Source organism: Vipera berus (assembly GCF_964194415.1).
Source record: "Vipera berus genome assembly, chromosome: 3".
Taxonomy (NCBI): Eukaryota; Metazoa; Chordata; class Lepidosauria; order Squamata; family Viperidae; genus Vipera; species Vipera berus.
Window position 1 is genome coordinate 88,996,259 of NC_138204.1, and position 21,489 is coordinate 89,017,747.

Consider the following 21,489-nt stretch of genomic DNA (forward strand, 5'->3'; position numbering starts at 1 on the left):
CTGGGTCATTTTACCTACCTCGGAAGGCTGAGTCAACCTTGAGCCTGGTGGGATGCGAACCTGCACTAATTGCAGGCAGCTGGTGTTACTTAAGGAGGCATGAAATACTTGCACTTAACTACTATCGTAAATAAGGCATGGTTAGTGGCAATTCATTTTATGACCATGTTGCTTAGCAACAGAGTTGCCAATCCCAACTGCAGTTAGTGAGGACTACCTGTATTTGGACTGAACCATAAGGTGCCATTCTGGACACCAAAAGGTGGGCCCAACAGTCCTACCTAACTCAAGGGCTCGCAGGGATATTTAGGAAATGGGTGTATTACTATATCTGCGCTTTGTGTGCACTACATTACTTCCTTTATAACAAGACTTTAGATTATCTAACCATGCTATTTTATTATTGAAATCTTTATTCCCCCCCCCCCTCTGTTGGAATTAATATATTTAACTGAATGGGCGCTCTCTCATGTAGTTTAAGCCTATTTAAATGATGAAACTGTCCGCCTCTCAAGGTGTATCAGGTGAGTGAATTCTATTTTAATGTACTTAAATTAACATAATCTTGCAAATCTGAACATCCATCTCATCCTGTCTTCCTTTACAGTCCAAGAAACTAGGAAGAGTTTCTTCTGAGCCTCTTACCCTGCCCACGTTACCGCTGCAGTCTCTTTTACCTAACCGTTCCCTGACTGCATCTCTTCATTCTGTCTCCCAAGGTCATTGCCACAAACCATTTCAGAGACCTAGCAGGCTAGATTTAAATAAGCTAAAATGTTTCTAAGGTAGACACACACACTTTTTATCAATCTAAAGTGAATATAAAATGTTCTGTCCCTTACTAATTAAGCTTCAAATATATTTGGCCTTACATAGTTTTTTAGACTCTTGAAATATCTATCACTGGGTTTTCATTTCACCATTCTATAAAAAGAAGTAGGATTGTTACAATAAATTTGCAGTGAGCAAAGTGGCTCACGAGGTTAGGATGCTGGGCTGGCAACAGGCTGGAGTTTGAGTCCCTGCTGCTGCCATCGGCTGGGGTGAGCTCCCATCACGTTAGAACTTCTGCTGACCCAGCAGTTGAAAGTGGGCAACCGCAAGTGGATAAATGGGTACCACTTTGGTGGGTAAACTTAACGGGAAAGGAGCCAACAACTGGGCATCCTCCATGCAACAGTGATGTCATCATCCAATATTTTCAATCTGGAAGCACCTTGGCGCTCCCAACAGGACTGTAGTAGTAGTAGTAGTAGTAGTATTAGTAGTAATAAATCTGGGAATGATAAAATATATATTGTTGGTACAGTCCTAAAAAAATTGCATACAAGATTAGCTTTACCATCGTTTCCTGAAAATATCCACAGAATTTATTTTAAAAAACTTAAATAAGGGCTGAGCTTTTGTTTTTTGCATGCTTAACAAATGCAACTAGAAACAGGTTCTTAAAAATACACACATTTAATGTTGAATTTGAATTCTAGAAAACAGTTCCAGCAATACAAACATGTCAACCACCATGACAAAATGAAAACACACATTCACAATTAAACTGATAAGTTTATCACATTCTCTCCCCTACCAGATTCCAATAGTGATCTTGCATGGAAGCCCTACTGCAAATACTGCTGGTGTTCAATGTGAATTACAAAAATTGCGGAAAACAAAATTTAAAAACTGTTTTTTCGTGAATTACAATAAAACTACATTTTGCATTATTTCAAGAGACCAACATTTAAAAAGTAACCTGTTCTTATGAAAATATTGTAGCTATAGTCAAGGCAACTTAATAGCTGAGATTGAGTAAATGGAAGAGACCCACATTTTTAGTGAAGGCAAGCGGAAGTAAATTTTAATTTTCACTTTTGTTCAACTAAATTGTCTGAAAAACCACAAGGCCAGGCAACACATTTTATCTATTCTTCCTTTGGCTATATAAAAGGTGATAAATATTTTTCCTTGATAATCGTAACAGTATCTTTTGTTTTCCAAATCACATAAATAAGAGCAGAGCAGTATTTCATTAGAAACCTTTTCCCCAAATTGTTAACTTTTGTGTGACAATTTATTTTGTTGGCAATCTCATGTCTAAATAGACATTCTCTAATTAAATGAGGAAGCTTCAAAATAAAATATTTACCCTTTGGTTAAAAATATATATCAAAAACTCAGGTGAAAGAAATCCATTTAGATAAAGGTAAAGGAGTCCCTGTGGATTTTACTCCAGCAGTCGTTGCCGACTTTATCCACCTAGATCCTCCTCCTAACCTCAGTAAAAAAACAAACAAACAAACCTTATTTTACAAGTAAAATAAAAGCACCCATTTAAATTTGATTCATTTGTAATAACAGAAGAGGTAATTTTGTAATAAAATCATTATCGTTACGGCAACATACTTAACCCTGTGTAATTTTGTTCCAACTACACTTAATCATTCACACCCAAGGGGAATCTTAAATGTGAGTCCTGCTGACTTTTGTTGTTTAGTAATGATTTTACAATCAACATGTCACAAGTTATTAGAATTCTTCCTTTTACACAGAGCCTGTGCTCAAATTTTCAAAGTCTGGGCCTCAACCAGATTGAGAACTGCAATCTTAAAAACCGAGCCTGGTGTAGCTGCACCGTTTCCAGGTATCTTTAGCAAGAAAAAAAATAGAGCTTGAACTTTTATTTTCTCCCCCTTCACTCAGAACTATTTTTTAAGTAGGGGCAACTATAATAAGCCTTGCTTTTCAGGTCTGATGCAATCGATATAAAGTTTTCCAAAGGGAGTGGGCATTTTGCACAGGAGAGGGATAACGTGAACCTGAGAGGCACTCCAAAACACTGGGCTCCCATGTGTAGAACTGCAGCCTGAATTATTTCCTAAAAGCATTATGACATTAATGACTGCACGTACTTTTGCCAGAACACCCAGCACTCATTTGACACATATCCTACGGTATGTGGCAAACAACAGCACCCAATGTAGCCTGAGAAGAAATGCTGCTGTGTAAATACTGCAACTATTCCTGATAAAAGACATTATGGGATATATATATATATATAGTCAAAAGCTGCCCAATCCCATAATTTATATTGCATAGGTCACAATCACACATATATACACATGCACACGTATGTGTATATATACACATGCAAAGAATATATTAAAAGGACAACAAAGTCTAGTCACAGAGCAATTTACAAGCTCAATATATATTTTATACACTTTGCTTGAAAGATTTTAATATTTTACAGTCCTCAGCAGGAAGTATATACACTGCACCGTATGAAAATCTAGGGTTGTCAAAGTAGAAATAGTCTTTTGCAAACTTCTGGATACGAAAAGATCAAGTATCTTATTCAAAATCTGTCCTACTTACAGAAAATAGTCCCCACTCACAAAAGACATATCCATGGAATGTACACTAGAGACAAGGCTTTTTTTTTTTGGACTTGCGAATATTTTAAAGCAAATGAAATTCCCAACCCAACACAGTCTAGATCCTCATTTGAAACACGTTAAGAATCTAGCCTTACTTTTTTTAGTCTGTAGGCCTCTTATGTGATAAAAAATTTTTTGCTCTGTTCAAGAAGTGTTAAGGCTAACTTGGTTTTTTTCATTTTTACAAATATCCTTTCAGGTTCCCGTCTGCACTCCAATGTATAAACTCTGCCTATAAATAGATAAGGGCAGTGCAGGAAATAATATTCAGCACCACAGTCAGGAAGCAGTTGCTCCTTCCCATTCCACAAGATACTGAACATTTCCATCAAGTGTAACCCGACGTGCCAAAACACGGTATTTTTCACCGCAAGCTATCCTACCTGCAGCACCAAAATAACTGGTAATAGAGTTCTTGAGATGATTAAGTTGCAATTCCTGATCTGCCAAATTATTCAGAATCTCTGTATTAAGTTCATCATATTGATAGTCATCTTTGCCTTCATCTTCTTTTACAATTTCTGGGTTCTGAATCTGGAGTGCTTTTCGTGGAAGACGTCCTCTTCTCCTTAAGTGTGGTATCGTGGACGGCCAAGTTCTTCCTGTTCGCGTCCTTTTTCTAGAATCAGATAAACTGCAGAACACACACAAAATGGTTAATTTAAAAATTTAGAATATGTAATACCACAACAAAATTTACTGTACTCTTAATGGCTTCTCTGTTAGATACAGCAAAAGAAAGTACAACTAATGCTGAATCAAATGGAGACAGAACTTAAATTAGTAGTATGGTGTTGGTGAAATTTTGTATGGACATTTTATGTATATTTTATCTTTTACAACACTATATGTACTCTTGAGTAACTTTTTTGGAGCATGTTTTACATTTGCACTACAGCTGATAGGAGCTCACTTATTTCTTGCTTTCTGTTAAGATAATTCTACTGCACAGCAAACAATGTTACTTAAGACATAACACATTCAGCCACGTTAGCAGAAGCCAGAGTGTACCAATGCATTATTTACTAATTTAACTTGTCCACTTTTAAACTGATTTTTGCTCCTAAATTTGTCAAGCATTTCTAAAATGAGGAAAAACAGATTCCATGTAAGCTTGCCAAGAATATAGATCTTCTTCCAGTGCATCTCATAAATGCAACTGCTTGTAAAATCAGCAGAAAATGATATAATTTGCTGCTACTAGACCAATTCCATGGAAAGAAGTAGAAAGGAGCGGAATCTAAATCTTTGACAAATTAGAGGCTCTAACTAACTAACTAAATCTACTGTTGTGGGTAATGTCCACTCTCCATGTTCTTACTTTTGGAGGAGATGCTACTGAAAAACATTGGCAGCTTTATCATAAAGATCCTAATGACTGCAATTTGTTTAAATTTATTGAAACACACAAGACACATTGTTCAGAAGTACATTCCCACTACACAATTTTTGCTAAATTGTAAGTCAACATATTGCAGAAATTTAAAACTATTCAAATAGTTAAAAGTCTGCAACCTTGACGACTTTTAAGACTTGTGGACTTCAGCTCCCAGAAATCCTCAGCTATGCTGGCTGAGGAATTACCAATCCATACGTGCATTATAGGTATGTGTTTGTAATGCATGAAATACTGTACCTGTAATGCTTTGAAATACTGTTTGAGGTAGTTTCTTTTGTACTGGCAGCACCTGTGGATTCCACATCTGAGGTATTGGATGAGTGTGCAGTTCCATCAGATCTTCTGAATGATGGCATGGTGTCATACAATAAAAATTGACATAGATATTACAGTTTCATGTAACCTAACATTAATCAAATAGACAAATTATTAAATGTTGGCAAAACCATATTTAGTCAGTCAGAAGTGGCATTTCCCCCCCTATTTTTGAGATAAATACAGGTTAAAATCTCATTGCCAGAACCTCGAAATGGAAAGCAAGGTCTTAAATTGAAATTATCTCCTCCCTCATTAGGCATGGGGAAGGATATCACGATCCAATCTTTTATTTAAGGTAAGGCCAGTTTTTAGAGAGTTAAAATTGTATGCAGGTAATCCTCGTTTAGCAATTACAACTGAAACCAGCAAAACGGTCATTAAGCAAAGCAGCCTCTGAGTGAAACCACAACTATGCTTACAATCTTCCTTCAGCTTTCCTTTGCTTTACAAACCTGCAAAGGTCATAAAGGTGAGGCCTGATTGTACAGTTATTTTTTTCCCATCACCATCATATAGTCATTAAACAAGGCAGCTACTAAAGGACTGTCTGCAGAATTAAAATACAGTACTGACGGAACAGATCATACGCATCTGTTTCTGCTCCAAAGTACGAAACTCCATATTTACAGAATGAGAGCTTTTTTTTTTTTTTTTTACAAAAGGGCATTAATTTCTTTTCTGCTTTCTGTATACTGATAAGTCTCCTTTCCCTTTTTTATTTTGTTGTCTCTTTCACCACATTACTCTCCAAATTCTCTTAGTCTTCACTTTGATTTGGTTATAGAAAAAAAAACATTATTTACCATAGTGCAGGGGTCGGCAACCTCGGCTCTTTTATGACTCGTGGACTTCAACTCCCAGAATTCATGAGCCAGCATAGCTGGCTCAGGAATTCTGGGAGTTGAAGTCCACGAGTCATAAAAGAGCCGAGCTTGCCGACCCCTGCCATAGTGGAATGCAAACACCTTACATTTCATCACATATGCAGAGTATGGTATGTATGTATGTATGTGTATATCTATGTATTTCTGTAGGTAGGTAGGTATCTGTATCAAACCCACAGACAGAAATATTTACTTTGATTGTTTGACCAGAAAGCTGAATGAATATTTCCCATACATACCCAGTAGTGCTAGGAGAATCCAAAACAGGGGATTCTGTCACTATAACAGGTTCTTTTTCCTAAAGGAATAAGATAAGATTTTTTTTTCAGATTCTGATATTCAACTCTCTTAACCGTAAACATTAAAAAAGATAGTTTAACACGTTCATTTTTATTATATAAGGAAATAATAAAATTTATTTATTTATTTATTCGGTTTATATACCGCCCTATTCCCAAAGGACTCAGGGCGGTTTACAAGGCAAAATTTAAAAACAATCCACTATAAAATTAAAATAAATTAAAATTAAATTAAATTAAGTCTAGCCACAAAAATTAAATCACAATTTAAAAACATTAAACCCCTCAGTCCAGACCAGATAGCTCAAAGAGCCAGGTTTTTAGGTCCCGGCGAAATGAACGAAGGTCGGGGGCAGTCCGGAATTCCGTTGGCAGTTGATTCCATAGGGCAGGCACGCCCACAGAGAACGCCCTCCCCCTGTGGATCGCCCGTCGGCCCTCCCTGTGGGAGCGCACAGGATGGGAAATTGATGCTGGCAGCAGGTGCTCCCTTAGATAATCCGGGCCCATGCCATTTAGGGCTTTATAGGTCATCACCAGCACCTTGAATCTCACCCGGAGGAGAATTGGAAGCCAATGCAGCTCGCGGAGAAGATACTTATTTTATTAAAGAAGGAAACCTGAATACCACTTACCAAAATAGATGGCTCAGACATTCTTTGAATCATTTTTCTAGTATATGGGCCAGGGGGACGGCCTACAGATTTTTTCTTCCCCTTTCTTTCTACACCATTAGTAACTTCCCTAGAAAAGAGTTTCAGTTTTAAATAGTAATATTGGTCTGTATTTATTTACAATTTGATTTCTGAAATCCCCTTTATCAGTTGTATTAGATATACTTTATCTTTTGAATGTTTATAAAAAGTAGATCTCTAAGAAGTGAAATATAAAAACATGATATCAATTAAACTAACCCCACTAGAACCAGCAAAGAAAACCACTATCAATTTTTATTTCTCCACTATAACCACAAAACTTTCCAATTTGTCATCAGAGGAAAAATAATCAAGAATTGTACCAATTGTCAACTGCAAAGAGGTGATCTACCATTCCACTAATCCCCCAAAATTGTACCAATCAGGTCTTAAAGACTTTCCTAAAATGCCTAAAGTATTGATCTGACTGGCTGCGGTGCTATTCCAAAGGAGAGGGAACAAAGTAATAAAAAGGGCATGTATTCCTTCGAAGACAAAGGGGGGGGGGCTCTCCTTACTAGATCTTACTGAACAGCCATAACTGTTGTGAGAAAGAAGTCCCGAAAATAATTTAAGTTTTAAGCAAAGTAATGTTTTAAAAGCAACTACCAGTTGGCTTCTTGAACTGCACTAGAAGTCAACCGGCAAAGTGTACGGTTCATGCAGTACTAATGTTACTTGTCAAAAGACACTTTAAAAGTCATTGTATTCTGGACCATTTTTAATTTCTGAGTGGTCTTCAAGGACAGCCCCAAGTCAACTAAGTAGTACTAATCCAACTCAGAGTTGACCGACGTGTATGTTCCAGGAATGGTCGTAACTGCTGCGCAAAATGGAAAGGTAAAAAGACCGAGCAGAAACTGGGAGTCTGAAATAACCTCCAGATTATGAACTACTAGTTCAACTCAGGAGATCACCATCCTCCTCGGAATGAAAGATGAAATACCACTAGTCTCAGAAGTTTTGCATGCTCACATCCACTCTATTTGCTGGGACTGACCCCGAGTCTTTCTCCATCAAGATGATCACAGCTTCTAGGCACTGAGATAGCACCTTAACTACCTCTCCTGTTAAGCCCAGGGTCAAGCTATACAGCTAGGTCCTGTACATACTGGTGATACTTAACCCGATACTGGCAAATAAACTTTTTCAACAGCTTCCTGTTAATAGGAGAAGAAAGAGAAGAGAGCCATATGGCAGCACAGAAAAAAGAGCTTGAGTTCAACCTTCTCCCATCAGCCAGAACCATCCCCAGGAGGAGGAAAACCAATACAACACAGTAACCTTGACGTGAATCTCCAGAGATGTTTAAGGCAGATACTGCAATGAGCGTTTATCAAAGATTGGTAAGCGGTTAAGTAGAAGCAGCAGGGTTTGCAACAATCCTTCCAGTACGGGTAATCTAAAAGTGCTATCAGTTCAGCGTCAATATATTATTCAGGCACCATCACCCAAAACAAAGTAACACAGAAATGCTGAAAAAGATGGCTGATCGTAGGCAACCTTCTTGTGCTGTGCACATATTTGTTAAGAATCAATTGTGCAGATTGTTTTTTAAAATGGATTAGATTAATCACAACTGCTTGAAATTTAAGAATAATTCATTAGACAACATTCCTTCATACTAGAAAATACAACACCTCCATTCATCCTCCCTGGGATGTGCTTGTCTACCAAAGTAATACGGGGTATTGATGTTCCTCTACCATATCTGTCCTAGCTCAAGATATCAACAAGAAGTTTATTTTCTAGGCCACTGATCTTGTAGAAGATAGCCAGCTATGCAGCATACTCCTTCCATTTGCTGATGGTAGTCAAAGCTTTAATCTGAGCTTAGCAAAGCCATTTTGCTCAAAACACAAAAGACAAGTCTTGAGTTTACTGACAGTAACAACATAAACAATTCATTTAACTCTTGACCAATTCTATTATTAACAAGATCACACATAGCTTGTATGCGGCAAATATTAATTTGACCTGGGTAAATTTATCGATATGCTTTGTACTACCGCTGAGTAGTACCTACTTGGACTGAGTATTTTATGATAATGTAGATAAGGACCAAAGCAGAAAGAGCTGTTAGAACTACATCTTTTATCTATTTATTTCCCACCTTTATTACTTTTTTTAAAAAAAATATAACTCTAGGTGGCAGACATACGTAATACTCCTTTCTGCTATTTTCTCCACAGTAACAACTCTGTGAGGTAGGTCAGTTGGGCTGAGAGAGAGAGCAACTGGCCCAGAGTCATCCAGCCAGCTTTCATGGCTAAGGCAGGACTGGTACTCCTGGTTTCTAGCCTGGTGCCTTAACCACCGGAACAAACGTAACTGCACAAGCTCACCCTTGCCTAACATGGGCAACCCTTGACTCGCAAACGCTTATTTCCAGTTAGTCTTTGTGGAGAATCTACAGACAGCTCTTCCAGCTTTTGTCTGTCAATTTATTCAGTTCTAGTCTATTTACCTCTGATCAGGCATAGGCTTGGATGACTTTCTCCCTTTAATTTTGAACTCATGAGAGGTTCCCTCAGGTTCTTTCTCAGCCTTAAAAGTAGCATTTGGTGGGCAAGGAGGAACCCGAATTCTTAAGCCGAACAAATGTTTTTTCTTCTTTATTTCCTTCCCAGACATAAACCTGCGTTTCAAGGTATTAAATGCAGAACATGAAGACAACAAAACACAGTTCTTCAGATATAAAGAGAAAGCACAGATCCTTTTATTAACAAACGTATGGCACTCCTCAAAGCCTGCTTCAATGCTAAGGTCTGCCTCAGAAATAAACACCTGACTTAAACATTGAAACATGCAATAACACATTGTTGCAGCTACACGTATTTTTAAATAACACTTCAAAAAACCCCGTTAAAGACTGTTATCTGATTAAACTAATGGAAATGAAAGAGAAAATTGTATAAAACCCTTATCAACTTACATGGTCTTGTAATCATTTAATGCCTCTAGAACATGTTCATATCTTTCAGATTTTGGTGTGTCTGCCAGCTGTAAAGTATGAAGAAGTTATTTAATTTACTGAAACATGCAGTAACACCCATAAGCACTAATCTTTAATAGTAGAAAGAGATATAAATATAAATTACAGCAGCATTCTAGAATTTCTTATGGAACAGATAAGACAAAATTCTAAAAAAAAAATCTACTGTAGCATATTAACAAATAAAGAGGGGAAACAGAAGTTTGGTTATCCTCATTATTCTACGAACAAGATATTGAATAAATTGTTTTGTGTCTATTTGAACTGCTAAATATCTCTTGTGTCTATGGGTATAGTTTTAATACTAAAATGTAAATACTTATTCCTTTATTAAAATGTCAGCAATCTGCATTCTGTGTCCGATAAAACAAATATTTTAATAGAAGAATTTGTTGAGGAAATGACCACTAGATGCTGCAAATAGCTGCAAATGCGGGCTGGTTTCCAAGTGTCCCAAATTGTGATCACATGACTGGGGTTGTAGCCATTGGAACTTCAAAATGGCATCATAACATTGTTTTGGGGAGATCCATCGTGGCTTTGAAGTAACAGATTGTAAGTCAAGGATTACATGTATAAACTTTTTTATTGAAAAAATACCTATTTAAAAAAGTTACAAGTTGCTTTGAAATTCAAACTTCTATCAGTCACAAGAGCACACTTTATGTAATACCATATAAGGTAGACAAAGTATGTGGATTATGTGTAACTGTAGAAGTGGCAGAACCAGGAGGCAGAGTTAAAAGAGGGATCAGCCTAGAATCCCTATGTGGCCGCAAGCAAATGAAGTCTAACCTCCCTTGAATTCTGTTGATCTTTATCTAATGCCAAGCAGGTGTTAACCATTAACTGAGAACAGTCCTGTGCACCGCCATAAGTAGCAATAAATGTTTAATTGGACCCTCATGTGTAGACCTGATGTTTTGCAGCTGACACTAACTTTCAAATCTTTTAAGATTTTTTTTCATACAAACACTCAAAACAAATAATCTCAAAAACACTAACTCACTAGCAAATCAGCATTAACCAGGAAAACAAACTTTACTTCTAGTACAACTGTACTATATGTTAAACAATTATTACAGTATTTGTATGCACTTGAATAGTTTGATCTTTTGAACTATACAAACACATAAACGATGTAAATATTTCAAAAACTTACTTCACCAGGGTGGAGTCGATCCCAATTTTCATTAATGTATGTCATGAGTTCAAGTTCTGAATCAAAATATTTCTTTTTATGAATAACACTTAGGTTGTAAAGGCATAGATGTGCTATATCTACCCTAGAATTCAGAAGTTTAAATAATAATTAATAAGCTTTAACATTTTACATATGACATAGTAACTGTCTAGATCAGGGGTGTCAAACTGCCGGCCCATGGGCCGGATGCGTCATCAGCAAACCGCGCCCACCCCATTGGCAGCAATGGAGAAAAAACCTCCGATACATCACACCATGTCATGTGACATCGAGTTTGACATCTCTGGTCTAGATGATAACGTCTAGGACAGGGGTCTTCAAACCTGGCCCTTTTATGACTTGTGGACCTCAACTCCCAGAATTCCTCAGCCAGCATGTCTGGCTGAGGAATTCTGGGAGTTGAAGTCCACAAGTCATAAAAGGGCCAAGTTTGAAGACCCCTGGTCTAGGACAACTGCCCTCAACTAACTCACTGCAGCCAACTCATCCTGGCTGTCTTACTACGGCGGACTTGCCACAGGACAGTTCAACATGGGATAACTCAAGAGAGGGACAAGTGAATTGCAGTGGGCCTTGTCTTGCTTTAGGCTTGAATCTTCTCAAGTTAGAGGTCCTTGAGGCTGGGGTGAGCTGCAATTCTACTTGTTCCTCTCTTAAGTTATCCTGCAGCAGGTTGTCCCATGGTGAGTCAGCCAGGAACGAATCGGCTGCTGTGAGACGGCCGTAACGAGTTCTCTCATTCTGTAGATGACAGGCACAACTATTGCCTGCCAACAATCAGCATGTCTATTTTACTAAAAATCCTGCTTCCTGAATATTTTGTTTTTCACTTTCTCAACTGAAACTGCAAAGGAAGAGGATACTGTGTTTCCCCGAAAAGAAGACCTGGTCTTTTGTTTATTTATTTTTTGCCTCCAAAATAGGCACCAGGTCTTATTTTCAGGGGATGCCTTACCCACTTACCTTAGGACCAACGCAGCCAGGCCTCCCACAACTCGACACCTGTTGCGCCGCTGCCTGAGTTCTTCGGGGACCGCTTATGGCCACACGCCTTGTGGTGCATTGCACTGCTGCCACCGCTCACAACAGAAGGCCGCGTGGCTCATTGCGCCGCTCGCACTGCTGCCGCCGCTTGCGGCACCGTCCTTCTGCGAGGGGCAGCAGTAGCACGATGAGCCATGCAGCTTCCTACTGTGAGAGGCGGCAACAGTGCAATGTGCCACGCGGTGTGCGGCCGCAGAACCTGGGCAGCAGCGCGACAGGTGTCAGGGAGTGGGAGGCTTGGCTGTAGTGGTCCTAATGTAAGCGGGTGCAGGGCGCATGGGGCAGCTCCACCCCTCCCCACCCTCACTTGATTTTTATGTGTGCGCCTCGCCCCAAAACTAGGGTTTATTTTGGGGGTAGGGTTTATATTAGGCAGACATAAATTTCAAGCTAGGGCGTATTTTCGGGATAGGTCTTATTTTCGGGGAAACACAGTGACAAAAAAGTAATATATCCACATTTTCATTACTCGTGCAATGTCCATTCAAATAATGAAAAGCACAAAACTATCTTTACAGAGATGGTGAATATTTCTGCCCGAGATTGATTTAGGTTGTACTTACCACTGCAAGGGTAAACGTTTGAGGTATTCTGGTCCAGAACTACAAACTGAACAAATGAATGTATAAAACCTTCAAAAAAGAAAGTTTAAAAGGCATAGTAAGTGCATGAACATATATGCTTTTGAATTGTATTGACAGCAATTCATTTTACAAGGTATTCAAGGTTACAGAAAACAAAATTCTTTTCACAGTTAAAATACATCAATAAGTGTTGAATAAAAGATCATTTTCAAACAAACAGCGAAAAACCTGGGTCCATGTTCTTATCAGTTTTTTAAAAAATGTTTTTACCCCTTGATAAAACCTGGCTCAGGGAAGACCATAAATAGAAGGAACAATGCACTGAAATAGTAGCATATTTATTTATTAATGTATCAATGTAAATATCACAGTTACAGCCATGGAGAATTTGAACACAGTACTGAATACTGCCCTTCCCAAAGGGGATACCTAACACACAACAGAAGATCAAAGGTAAAACATCTTACCTGTCGCCATACAGCATTGGCTTTTGCAGGCACTGCACACAAGCCTCATGGAACCATTGCTTACATTTGCAGCACTGTAGCATCTTCAAATACCAGCTTCATTAACGGTAAGAAAAAACAAAGATTGTCATGCAGTAAATACCCAATCTAGCAGAAAAGCATTGAATGCGGTTACATGATTATGAATTTTAGAACTCATAAAATCATTTTATATATGTAATAGATTATGTCATATAAAAATAAAAATTCCCAGACTACAGGCAGGAAAGTTGTCAGGTTGGCAGTTTTCTGACCCATGAACTTATGAGAAAAACGGAGTGTCATCCTATTTCAGGTTACGCTCAGTTAGCACTTCTTAAATTGCCCGCTTTAAAAAAATAAAAATAAAACGAAAGCTACACTATATGAGAATTGCTCCTGAAGATTTACCATATTTTTCGGACCATAAGACGCACCTGACCATAAGACGCACCAGTTTTTAGAGCAGGAAAACAAGAAAAAAATATTCTGAACCAAATAGTACTGGTATACTAAAACAGGGCATTTCAACCTTTTCATCCACTGTACCACTTTTAGGACAAGGCAATGTCCGAGTACCACCAGTCGCCCAGCAAGGTGTCAAAAACTTGACCCCCCCCCCAAAAAAAGAAAAAATGATAAAGTACAGGTAGTCCTCGACTTACGATTCACTTAGTGACTGTTCAAAGTTACGATGGCACTGAAAAAAGTGACTTATGGCCATTTTCACACTTATGACCATTGCAGCATCCCCAGGGTCATGTGATTTACATTTGGATGCTTGGCAACTGATTCATATTTATGATGGTCACATTGTTCCAGGGTCATGTGATCGCCTTTTGCAACCTTCTGACAAGCAAAGTTAGTGGGGAAACCAGATTCACTTAACAATCATGTTACTAATTTAATTTTTCTTTCTCTTTCTTTCTCTCCCTCTCTCCCCCTCCCTTTCTTTCTCTCCTCTCTCTCTTTCTCTCCCTATTTTTCTCTTTCCCTCTATTTCTCCCTCTCCATTTCCCTCCCTTTCTCCTTCTCTCTCTCTCCCTCCCTATTTTTCTCTTTCCCTCTATTTCTTTCTCTCTCCATTCCTTCCCTCTTTCTTTCTCGTCTCTCTTTCCCTCTCCCTTTCTCTCTCCATCTCTCCCTTTCTCTCTCCCTCTCCCTCTCCCTCCCTATTTCTTTCTCCTTCTCTCTCCCTCCCTCTCCCATTGTCCCTTCCTTCTTTCCCTCCCTCTTTGTCCTTCCCTCTCCATGTTAGAGCAGTACCCGCGGAGGCGGCCCTGTGGCCGGGCTTTCTCTTGCAGAAAGCAAGCTGAAACGGAGCGAGGGAGATTGCCAGGAACGCGAATTGGCCGATCTGGCACTGCTCCAATCTCCCTCACTCGGTTTCAGCTTCCCTTGCTACAAGAGAAAGCAGGCTGAAACGGAGCGAGGGAGATTGCAGCAGTGCCAGATCGGCCAATTCGCGTTCCTGGCAATCTCCCTCGCTCCGTTTCAGCCTGCTTTCTCTTGTAGCAAGGGAAGCTGAAACCGAGCAAGGGAGATTGCAGGAGCGCGAGATCGGCGTTTCTCAGCACGTGCCGATTCGTGCTCCTGGCAATCTCCCTTGCTTTCCACTTGCGGAGGTTGGGGCTGGCCATATGGATCACCTTCGGACCATAAGACGCACCCTCGTTTCCCCCCCCACTTTTGGGGGGGGAAAGTGCGTCTGATGGTCCAAAAAATACGGTAACTGGTCACTATGCATTCACTGATACTTCTGCATTTTGCAGACTTCATGTTTATTAAACATAACACAAAGGCAGAGTTTATACAACAAGCTAAACCAAAATCAAACACTGATATGCTTTAGTACAATGTCTTAAACCAATCAATTTCCAAATTTATTCACTGAAACTTGGTCCAAGACTAATTCTTTTCCATACAAACGTCAAAAACCTCAAGAATAGAAAGTATTCTGAAAGCCTATACTATTCTAATACTTTATTAGAATATGCTCAATAAAGCTGTTTTATAGCATACTTATGAAACATAACACTTGGTCTCACATATACTCTTGACAAATAGTGAAGACAAAAAAACCAGAACATATATTTTCATAAGCACATGTCAACTGCTTACTCTCCAGGACCTCCACAGTAGCAATAACACTGTTGGGCATTTGTTTTATGGCCTGCATCCCATTCAAGGTCAGCTACATTGTAAGGCAATGTTTGCTTCATGACCTGCAGTGCTTTAGCATTTGGTCCTTTCTTAAGCGCGCCACCTCTCTAAAATAAAATGCATTAAACCAGAAAATGTTAGTATCCGACACCATACAAAAAATCTACTTTCAACTGAAATTACTTTTTTAAGTAATCAACTTACTTTTGTTGTTGTTGCAAAGACACACTGCCGGCAGAGCCATTTATCATCTGAATCTATCACATTTGAACCGATATTTGGTGTATGACACAGTTGATGATAACCTGATTTTTTTAAAAAAAAAAACTCTTTAACAGGATATAGATTTACATCTTCCTGTCACACATTAAAACCCATAACCAAACACCTTAAATTAAATGTCATATGATGCTAGAAAACACAGTAAGACTCTGAGAATAGCATAACTGTAATAAACATCAATAGAAACGCCTATCCACTTAAGTTTACAAGTAATCCTTGAATTATGGCCATATGAAGCAACCATATGAATTTATGCAGATCTCCTCAGAGCTACCTACAATCCAGTTTCAAAGTTCCAATGGCCACACACCATGGTCATGTGACTGAATTTGGCACACCTGGCAAATGATTCACATTTACGGCTGTTTGCAGCATCCTGTGGTCACATGACGATTTGACATTTTGTGAGAAAAGTGTGTTTATTTCCAGATTATGGGGGGAAAAAACGCCCATTGGGCACAACGGGTCTGCTTAACAAACAATGCATTTGCTTAACTGCTGTGAAGAAGGTTGCGAAATTGGGCAAAGTCAAGTATTGGTGACCTGTTTAACAATTGCCACAACTTACGATTGTTAATTAGAATAGAATAGAATATCTTTATTGTCACTGTGTAACTCACAATGAAATTAAGTGCTGTCCAGTGCACAGTATACACAAGTAAAATCCGCATATAAAAACATACATTATATACACACATCCTTCACATTCTATTCACCATTGCGCTCAATTACAGTTGTGAGTTGAGGACTATCTCTACACACAATATACTAATAATACATTTTAAAATGTCTACACGCTTATTTTTTAAAATTACCTTGACCACACTTATCACATATAACCATTTCATTGGGTGCTTCTGAATATTCCTCCTGACATATTGTACAGACCATTTCCCCCGTTTCGGTGGCTCCTAAAACAACAAAAAGGTGTGGCTTCAGATTAAATGAATATATTTTATATTTTGAACATTAATTGCTACACATATGAAAACTATTGGATTAATTACAAGTCCTGACATAATATGACTTGGGTTTTGTTTTGCATAATATGTGAACTCAGACATTCTGGGTCTGTGAACCATGGCTTAGAACAATGTGTGAATTCAGCTGGGGTCTGACTGGTGTATTTGAGGTCAAGAGTTATTAAAAAAAAAGAGGGACCTATAGATTCTATAAAGCGAACAACTCATCTATCTTTGGGCTATATAGGAGCCACGCAGATTCTGCAGTCTGTTGCTTCCATTATAATTTTCATCTCTACTCAGAGCAATTACATTTCTGGCTCCCCTTCCTCTTTAGCAAACCACCACTATAGGTAAGTGACAGTTGAAGAATGATTAACCCTTTCCTCGTGCCAGCTGTACTCAGAATCTCAACTGGAAGGAGTTTGGAAAGAGTATAGTAAATCTATGTTTTACATCAATTACCAAAAGATTCAATTATCATCATCATGATATAAGGTTCTTGCCTGTTTGTATGTCCTTCCAGAGAACCCAGGACTTGGAACTGTCTTCAAATATAACGAAGCAGCTCTGCTTAAGTTTATTTATCTGAAATAAAATAAATTTGCAGCCGTAATACCAATTGGTAGTTTTGCCATAAGATGTTGTGAGCTAGAAGGTTTATTAAAAATGGATTACCTTTTTGATAGTTCCAAGATAAAACAAGCCATCTGACCATCTAGCTAGGACATCTTGACCTTCTTCAAATTTGCACACTGGCTTTTTGGATTTTTGTCCATCCCGTGAGGAGAGTTTGGTCAAGGAGATTGGTGGTTTTTGGTTTCGGTGCAAAGGAGACCGCTTATGGACCACTGAATTACCCACCCCCGTAGAGTCTCTAAAATACAGACATATAGAATGAACATGAGCAACTTCCAACATTAAAAGCTAACGTTCAAACCAGAACAAATTTAACCGAGAGTGAGACTTATATTTAACTTCCAGACATATCTGAGACAAGATGAAGAAGCCAGTATGTAATTTTTTTAATTGCAAATTTATTGTAATTCAATATACCTAGAAGAAATATGCCATAGTTCTACAAACTAACAATTAAATCTATGACTTGAGTGCTTATTTCTACATTGTTCATCTAATCTGCTAAAGATGTGCTTACATCTTGGTTTTCTCATAGTCTCAGTACACTTCAAAATGTATTAAAACCTGCACATGGCAATCTTACTGCATTAAAAGAAAAAGCACTTTGGGCTATTATCTAAAACCTGTCTATGTAACATGCATTAGGTAAAATCATTTAGCAGCAACTGGCTACTAGTAAGTACTTTTCATATTTTTACATGCAACATAGTACTCAACCCATAATCATTCCTATCACTATGCAAACACAGTCTTCACCATTGAGCCCTTGTACAAACCCTGAAGCAATACATCATAACTAAGGCATTTGCAAAGATATGAAGAGAAATAAACATAGCCCTGATTCTTTTTAATTTTGCTGTGGATGAAGGGTCAGAAAGCAAGAATTCAAACAAAAGCGTTATTGCCAAGTTCAGTGTTCTATTCTTTTTGCAACATGAGGAAGAAACACAGGAAATATACTCCATAAGCTTACTTTAAAATTCCACAGAACAATTCATGTACAACTAGACAAAAAATAAAAACAGGCTATTAAAACTGAAATAATTAAAAACTTATCTTTAGAGATATTATCAGGGATAGATCATGTTGGCATAAAGTGCTCAGTCTTGATTAACTGAGTTAATCTAATTGCCTGGATTTGTACAGAACACTGAACTATGTTATAACTATAATTTGGTGTGTGTGTGTGTGTGTTGCACAACACACTAAGTTAATTTTTTGAACTTGTTTCCTGCAAGAACACATTCAATATAACGGAAGTCTGAAGGTGTACACTCATCTTAATGAGCAAACTCAAAGAGACAGAGAGGACAATAAATAGAATAAACACTCAGGTGACAACTAGCCAAGGCTAAACAGGAGCAGAAGCAATGTCTTTATTAAGCGGGGTAGTTAGCAATGACACAAGTATACCTGGCTGCCATACATTATTTCATTCACTTTTAACATATCACCAGTATGTCTCAATTATTTAATTAGATTTCTCTTTCCAGCTATTCCACTTCCTCATAAGCTCGGTCCCAATTAAACAATTGATTAAAATTCTGGTTAAGCTTATTGTAATTTATTTACTTACATTTGCAGAATTCCAGTTCTTTCTATCCACATTTCTTGAGTGGAATTACAAGACCTATTTTGACTGCCTAGAAATAGTTGTGAATGTAAGAACTCCAATTTCCTAATATGAAAAATGGCTAAACTCCACAAATACTACTGAAAGGAGCAAGAGCAAAGGTAACAAGCTCTTTTAACAGCAACAACAATCCTGTTAAAAGGCATGCCAGCTTTGCCAGGAAACAAGAAAAATAGGAAATGGAAAAATAAGCACAACACACACATACAAACACACACATCCTGCAAGTAAATCATGCTCTTTCCTAAATATTTTTAAGCTAAGAATCATCAAATATTATACTCTTTTATCACAGAGTAATTGCTCTGAGGAGAGGCTGTGTCTTTTTTTCATCTTTTATACGCTTTATAATATTACTTTGGAAATGTGACTATCACAGAATTAGGTAAAAGGAGGATGATTCAAGCTAGGGATCCTAATACATTATTGTAGTTGTTAATGTTGACATTGACAGTACACTACTATCCAAATATCAGGACAGTGTGTAAGCAAGCTGAAAACATTCATTACATTAGAGAAATAGTTTTAGGAGGATCAAAAGCCACATAAGATTTTTGTGTGTGGTGAGGACCATACTACAAAACACAGGTGACCAGGATGAAAACAAAATATTCAATTTAACATTTTAAAAATATAGTTAACATGGTTATTCTCCATGTAGTTAAAAATTAAAAATTCTAATTTATTTAGGAACACTTCAAAAGCGTGCTAGGGACTGTACTGAATGCCTCAGGGCCTGCAGGTGACCTCAGGTTGTTTACCCCCCAAGGTACAAGATCAAAGCTGGCTTTTCATTTATCCATACTACCAAACCTTTTTTCTTGACTCTACACCCTCTTCCCATAACACATTTAACCAGATCAGTTTACAAAGGCAGCAGTTGTCTTTGTACAATGTGCTAAGCTCGATTCGTTTTAATTTTGGTCATTTTTTTTAATATGGTTCACAAATGATGCATGATCCCTCTTTATAGATCATAGTTCAATATCTTGTGTAAACTTAAAAAGTAAGTTAGTTCATTAATTACATTAAACTGCGAAAACACAAACATACATATTGCAGTTGCAAAACACAAAAGCAGGAGGGTGGGGGGAGAAAAGAGAAGCCATCCGAAGGGGGGGGGGAAATATACAAAACGCTGTCTCAGGGAACAGTGCCGCAAAATCTTTAACCCTAGGTCCTATTTATTATTAGGTACAAGTCCAATTAATAAGGTGATTATCGGTAAGTAAATAACAAATAAAATAAGGAGAACTAGTATAACTGGCATTCATTAGTACAGCAACAAATTTACAAACCCCTTCTTTGGGAACGACCTCTTTTTATCGGCCCTGGAAACAAAAACGAAAAAAAAAAGAAAGATATTTCGAGTCCCGTTTGCAGACCGAAATTATTGGCAATGCAGAACTTCCTCAATTTCCCGAAAACACTAGCGAAGATTCTCGCCTTTGTTTGGCTTGCCTAGGACACCCAGACGCACCCCCTAAATATACATACATACATACATACATACATACATATATATATATATATATATATATATATATATATATATATATATATATATATATATATATATATATATATATATATATATATATATATATATATATATATGTGTGTGTGTGTGTGTGTGTGTGTGTGTGGTGTGTGTGTGGTGTGTGTGTGTGTGTGTATGTATATATATACACATACACACACACACATATATATGTGTGTGTGTGTATGTATATATATATATACACACACACACACACACACACTACGGTTCATGTTGCAGCGTAAGAGATGCCCCCCCCACACACACACACACCCCTCCCTGTACAAAACTCGGCCAGCGGGGCGAAATGTCCCAGGAGGCTGCGTTGTCTTGGCCCCCTTCCCGCAACATAAACGGACCAGGAGAGCGGAAATGTTGTAATGTTTTCTTTCCCTTTCAAAATCAATAGATGGCCGGGAGGGAGGGAGGGAAGGAGGGAGGGGGGGAAGAGAGAGAGAGAGAGATCCCCAAAAGCCGGGAAACGGGAGAGAGCGACAGCCGGTTTCCCTTCCTCTTGCCCCCCGACCCTGCGATCCCTAGATCGCCGATCTCCCTCGACCGCTTGAAAACCTTCCCCGCTCACCTCATTCGGTCTCTCCAATCGGGCCACTCGCTTCATACAGGGAAATCAATGGCGCTCGATGCGCTCCTCCCGAGAAGCCGCCTTTACGGCCGGGCTTCTGGCCGCCCTCCGAAAGGGCAAACCCGCGCGCGCGCGGGGGGGGGGGAAGGGGAGAAGGGAGGCGAACGAGGGGCTCAAGCCCGAGGCAGCCTCACGGGCAGCCCAGCTCCACAACAACCCTTCGCCATTTTGCTTTCCCGCGGAGGAGAAGCTGGTGCATTGTGGGAAACACAAAGGAGCCGCGTCGTCGTCGGCGGCGGTAGCCCCTCCTCCTCCTCCTCCTCCGAACGGTTCAATCCCTCCGGCCGGT

General features: G+C 38.7%; 1 protein-coding gene across 9 annotated transcripts; it reads right to left on the minus strand.

The window, feature by feature from the left end:
* Positions 1–48: 48 nt before the first annotated feature.
* MTF2 (metal response element binding transcription factor 2) lies at positions 49–21,385 on the minus strand. Of its 9 annotated transcripts, none has more exons than XM_081322917.1 (17): positions 21,141–21,385; positions 20,316–20,348; positions 17,424–17,622; positions 17,252–17,333; positions 16,599–16,694; positions 15,706–15,806; positions 15,460–15,608; positions 13,321–13,416; positions 12,833–12,901; positions 11,184–11,307; positions 9,962–10,029; positions 9,494–9,664; positions 6,967–7,075; positions 6,272–6,330; positions 5,068–5,172; positions 3,815–4,065; positions 49–1,276 (listed from the first exon to the last, which is right to left on the minus strand). In XM_081322917.1, the coding sequence occupies exons 1-17, from the start codon at positions 21,143–21,145 to the stop codon at positions 1,137–1,139; spliced, it is 1,857 nt and encodes a 618-aa protein (XP_081179043.1). In that variant the 5' UTR covers positions 21,146–21,385; the 3' UTR covers positions 49–1,136. The 9 variants fall into 9 exon arrangements, with proteins under 9 accessions (XP_081179043.1, XP_081179045.1, XP_081179047.1 ...); XM_081322919.1 differs by having other exon boundaries at positions 18,961–20,348; XM_081322921.1 differs by lacking the exon at positions 20,316–20,348.
* Positions 21,386–21,489: the final 104 nt, after the last annotated feature.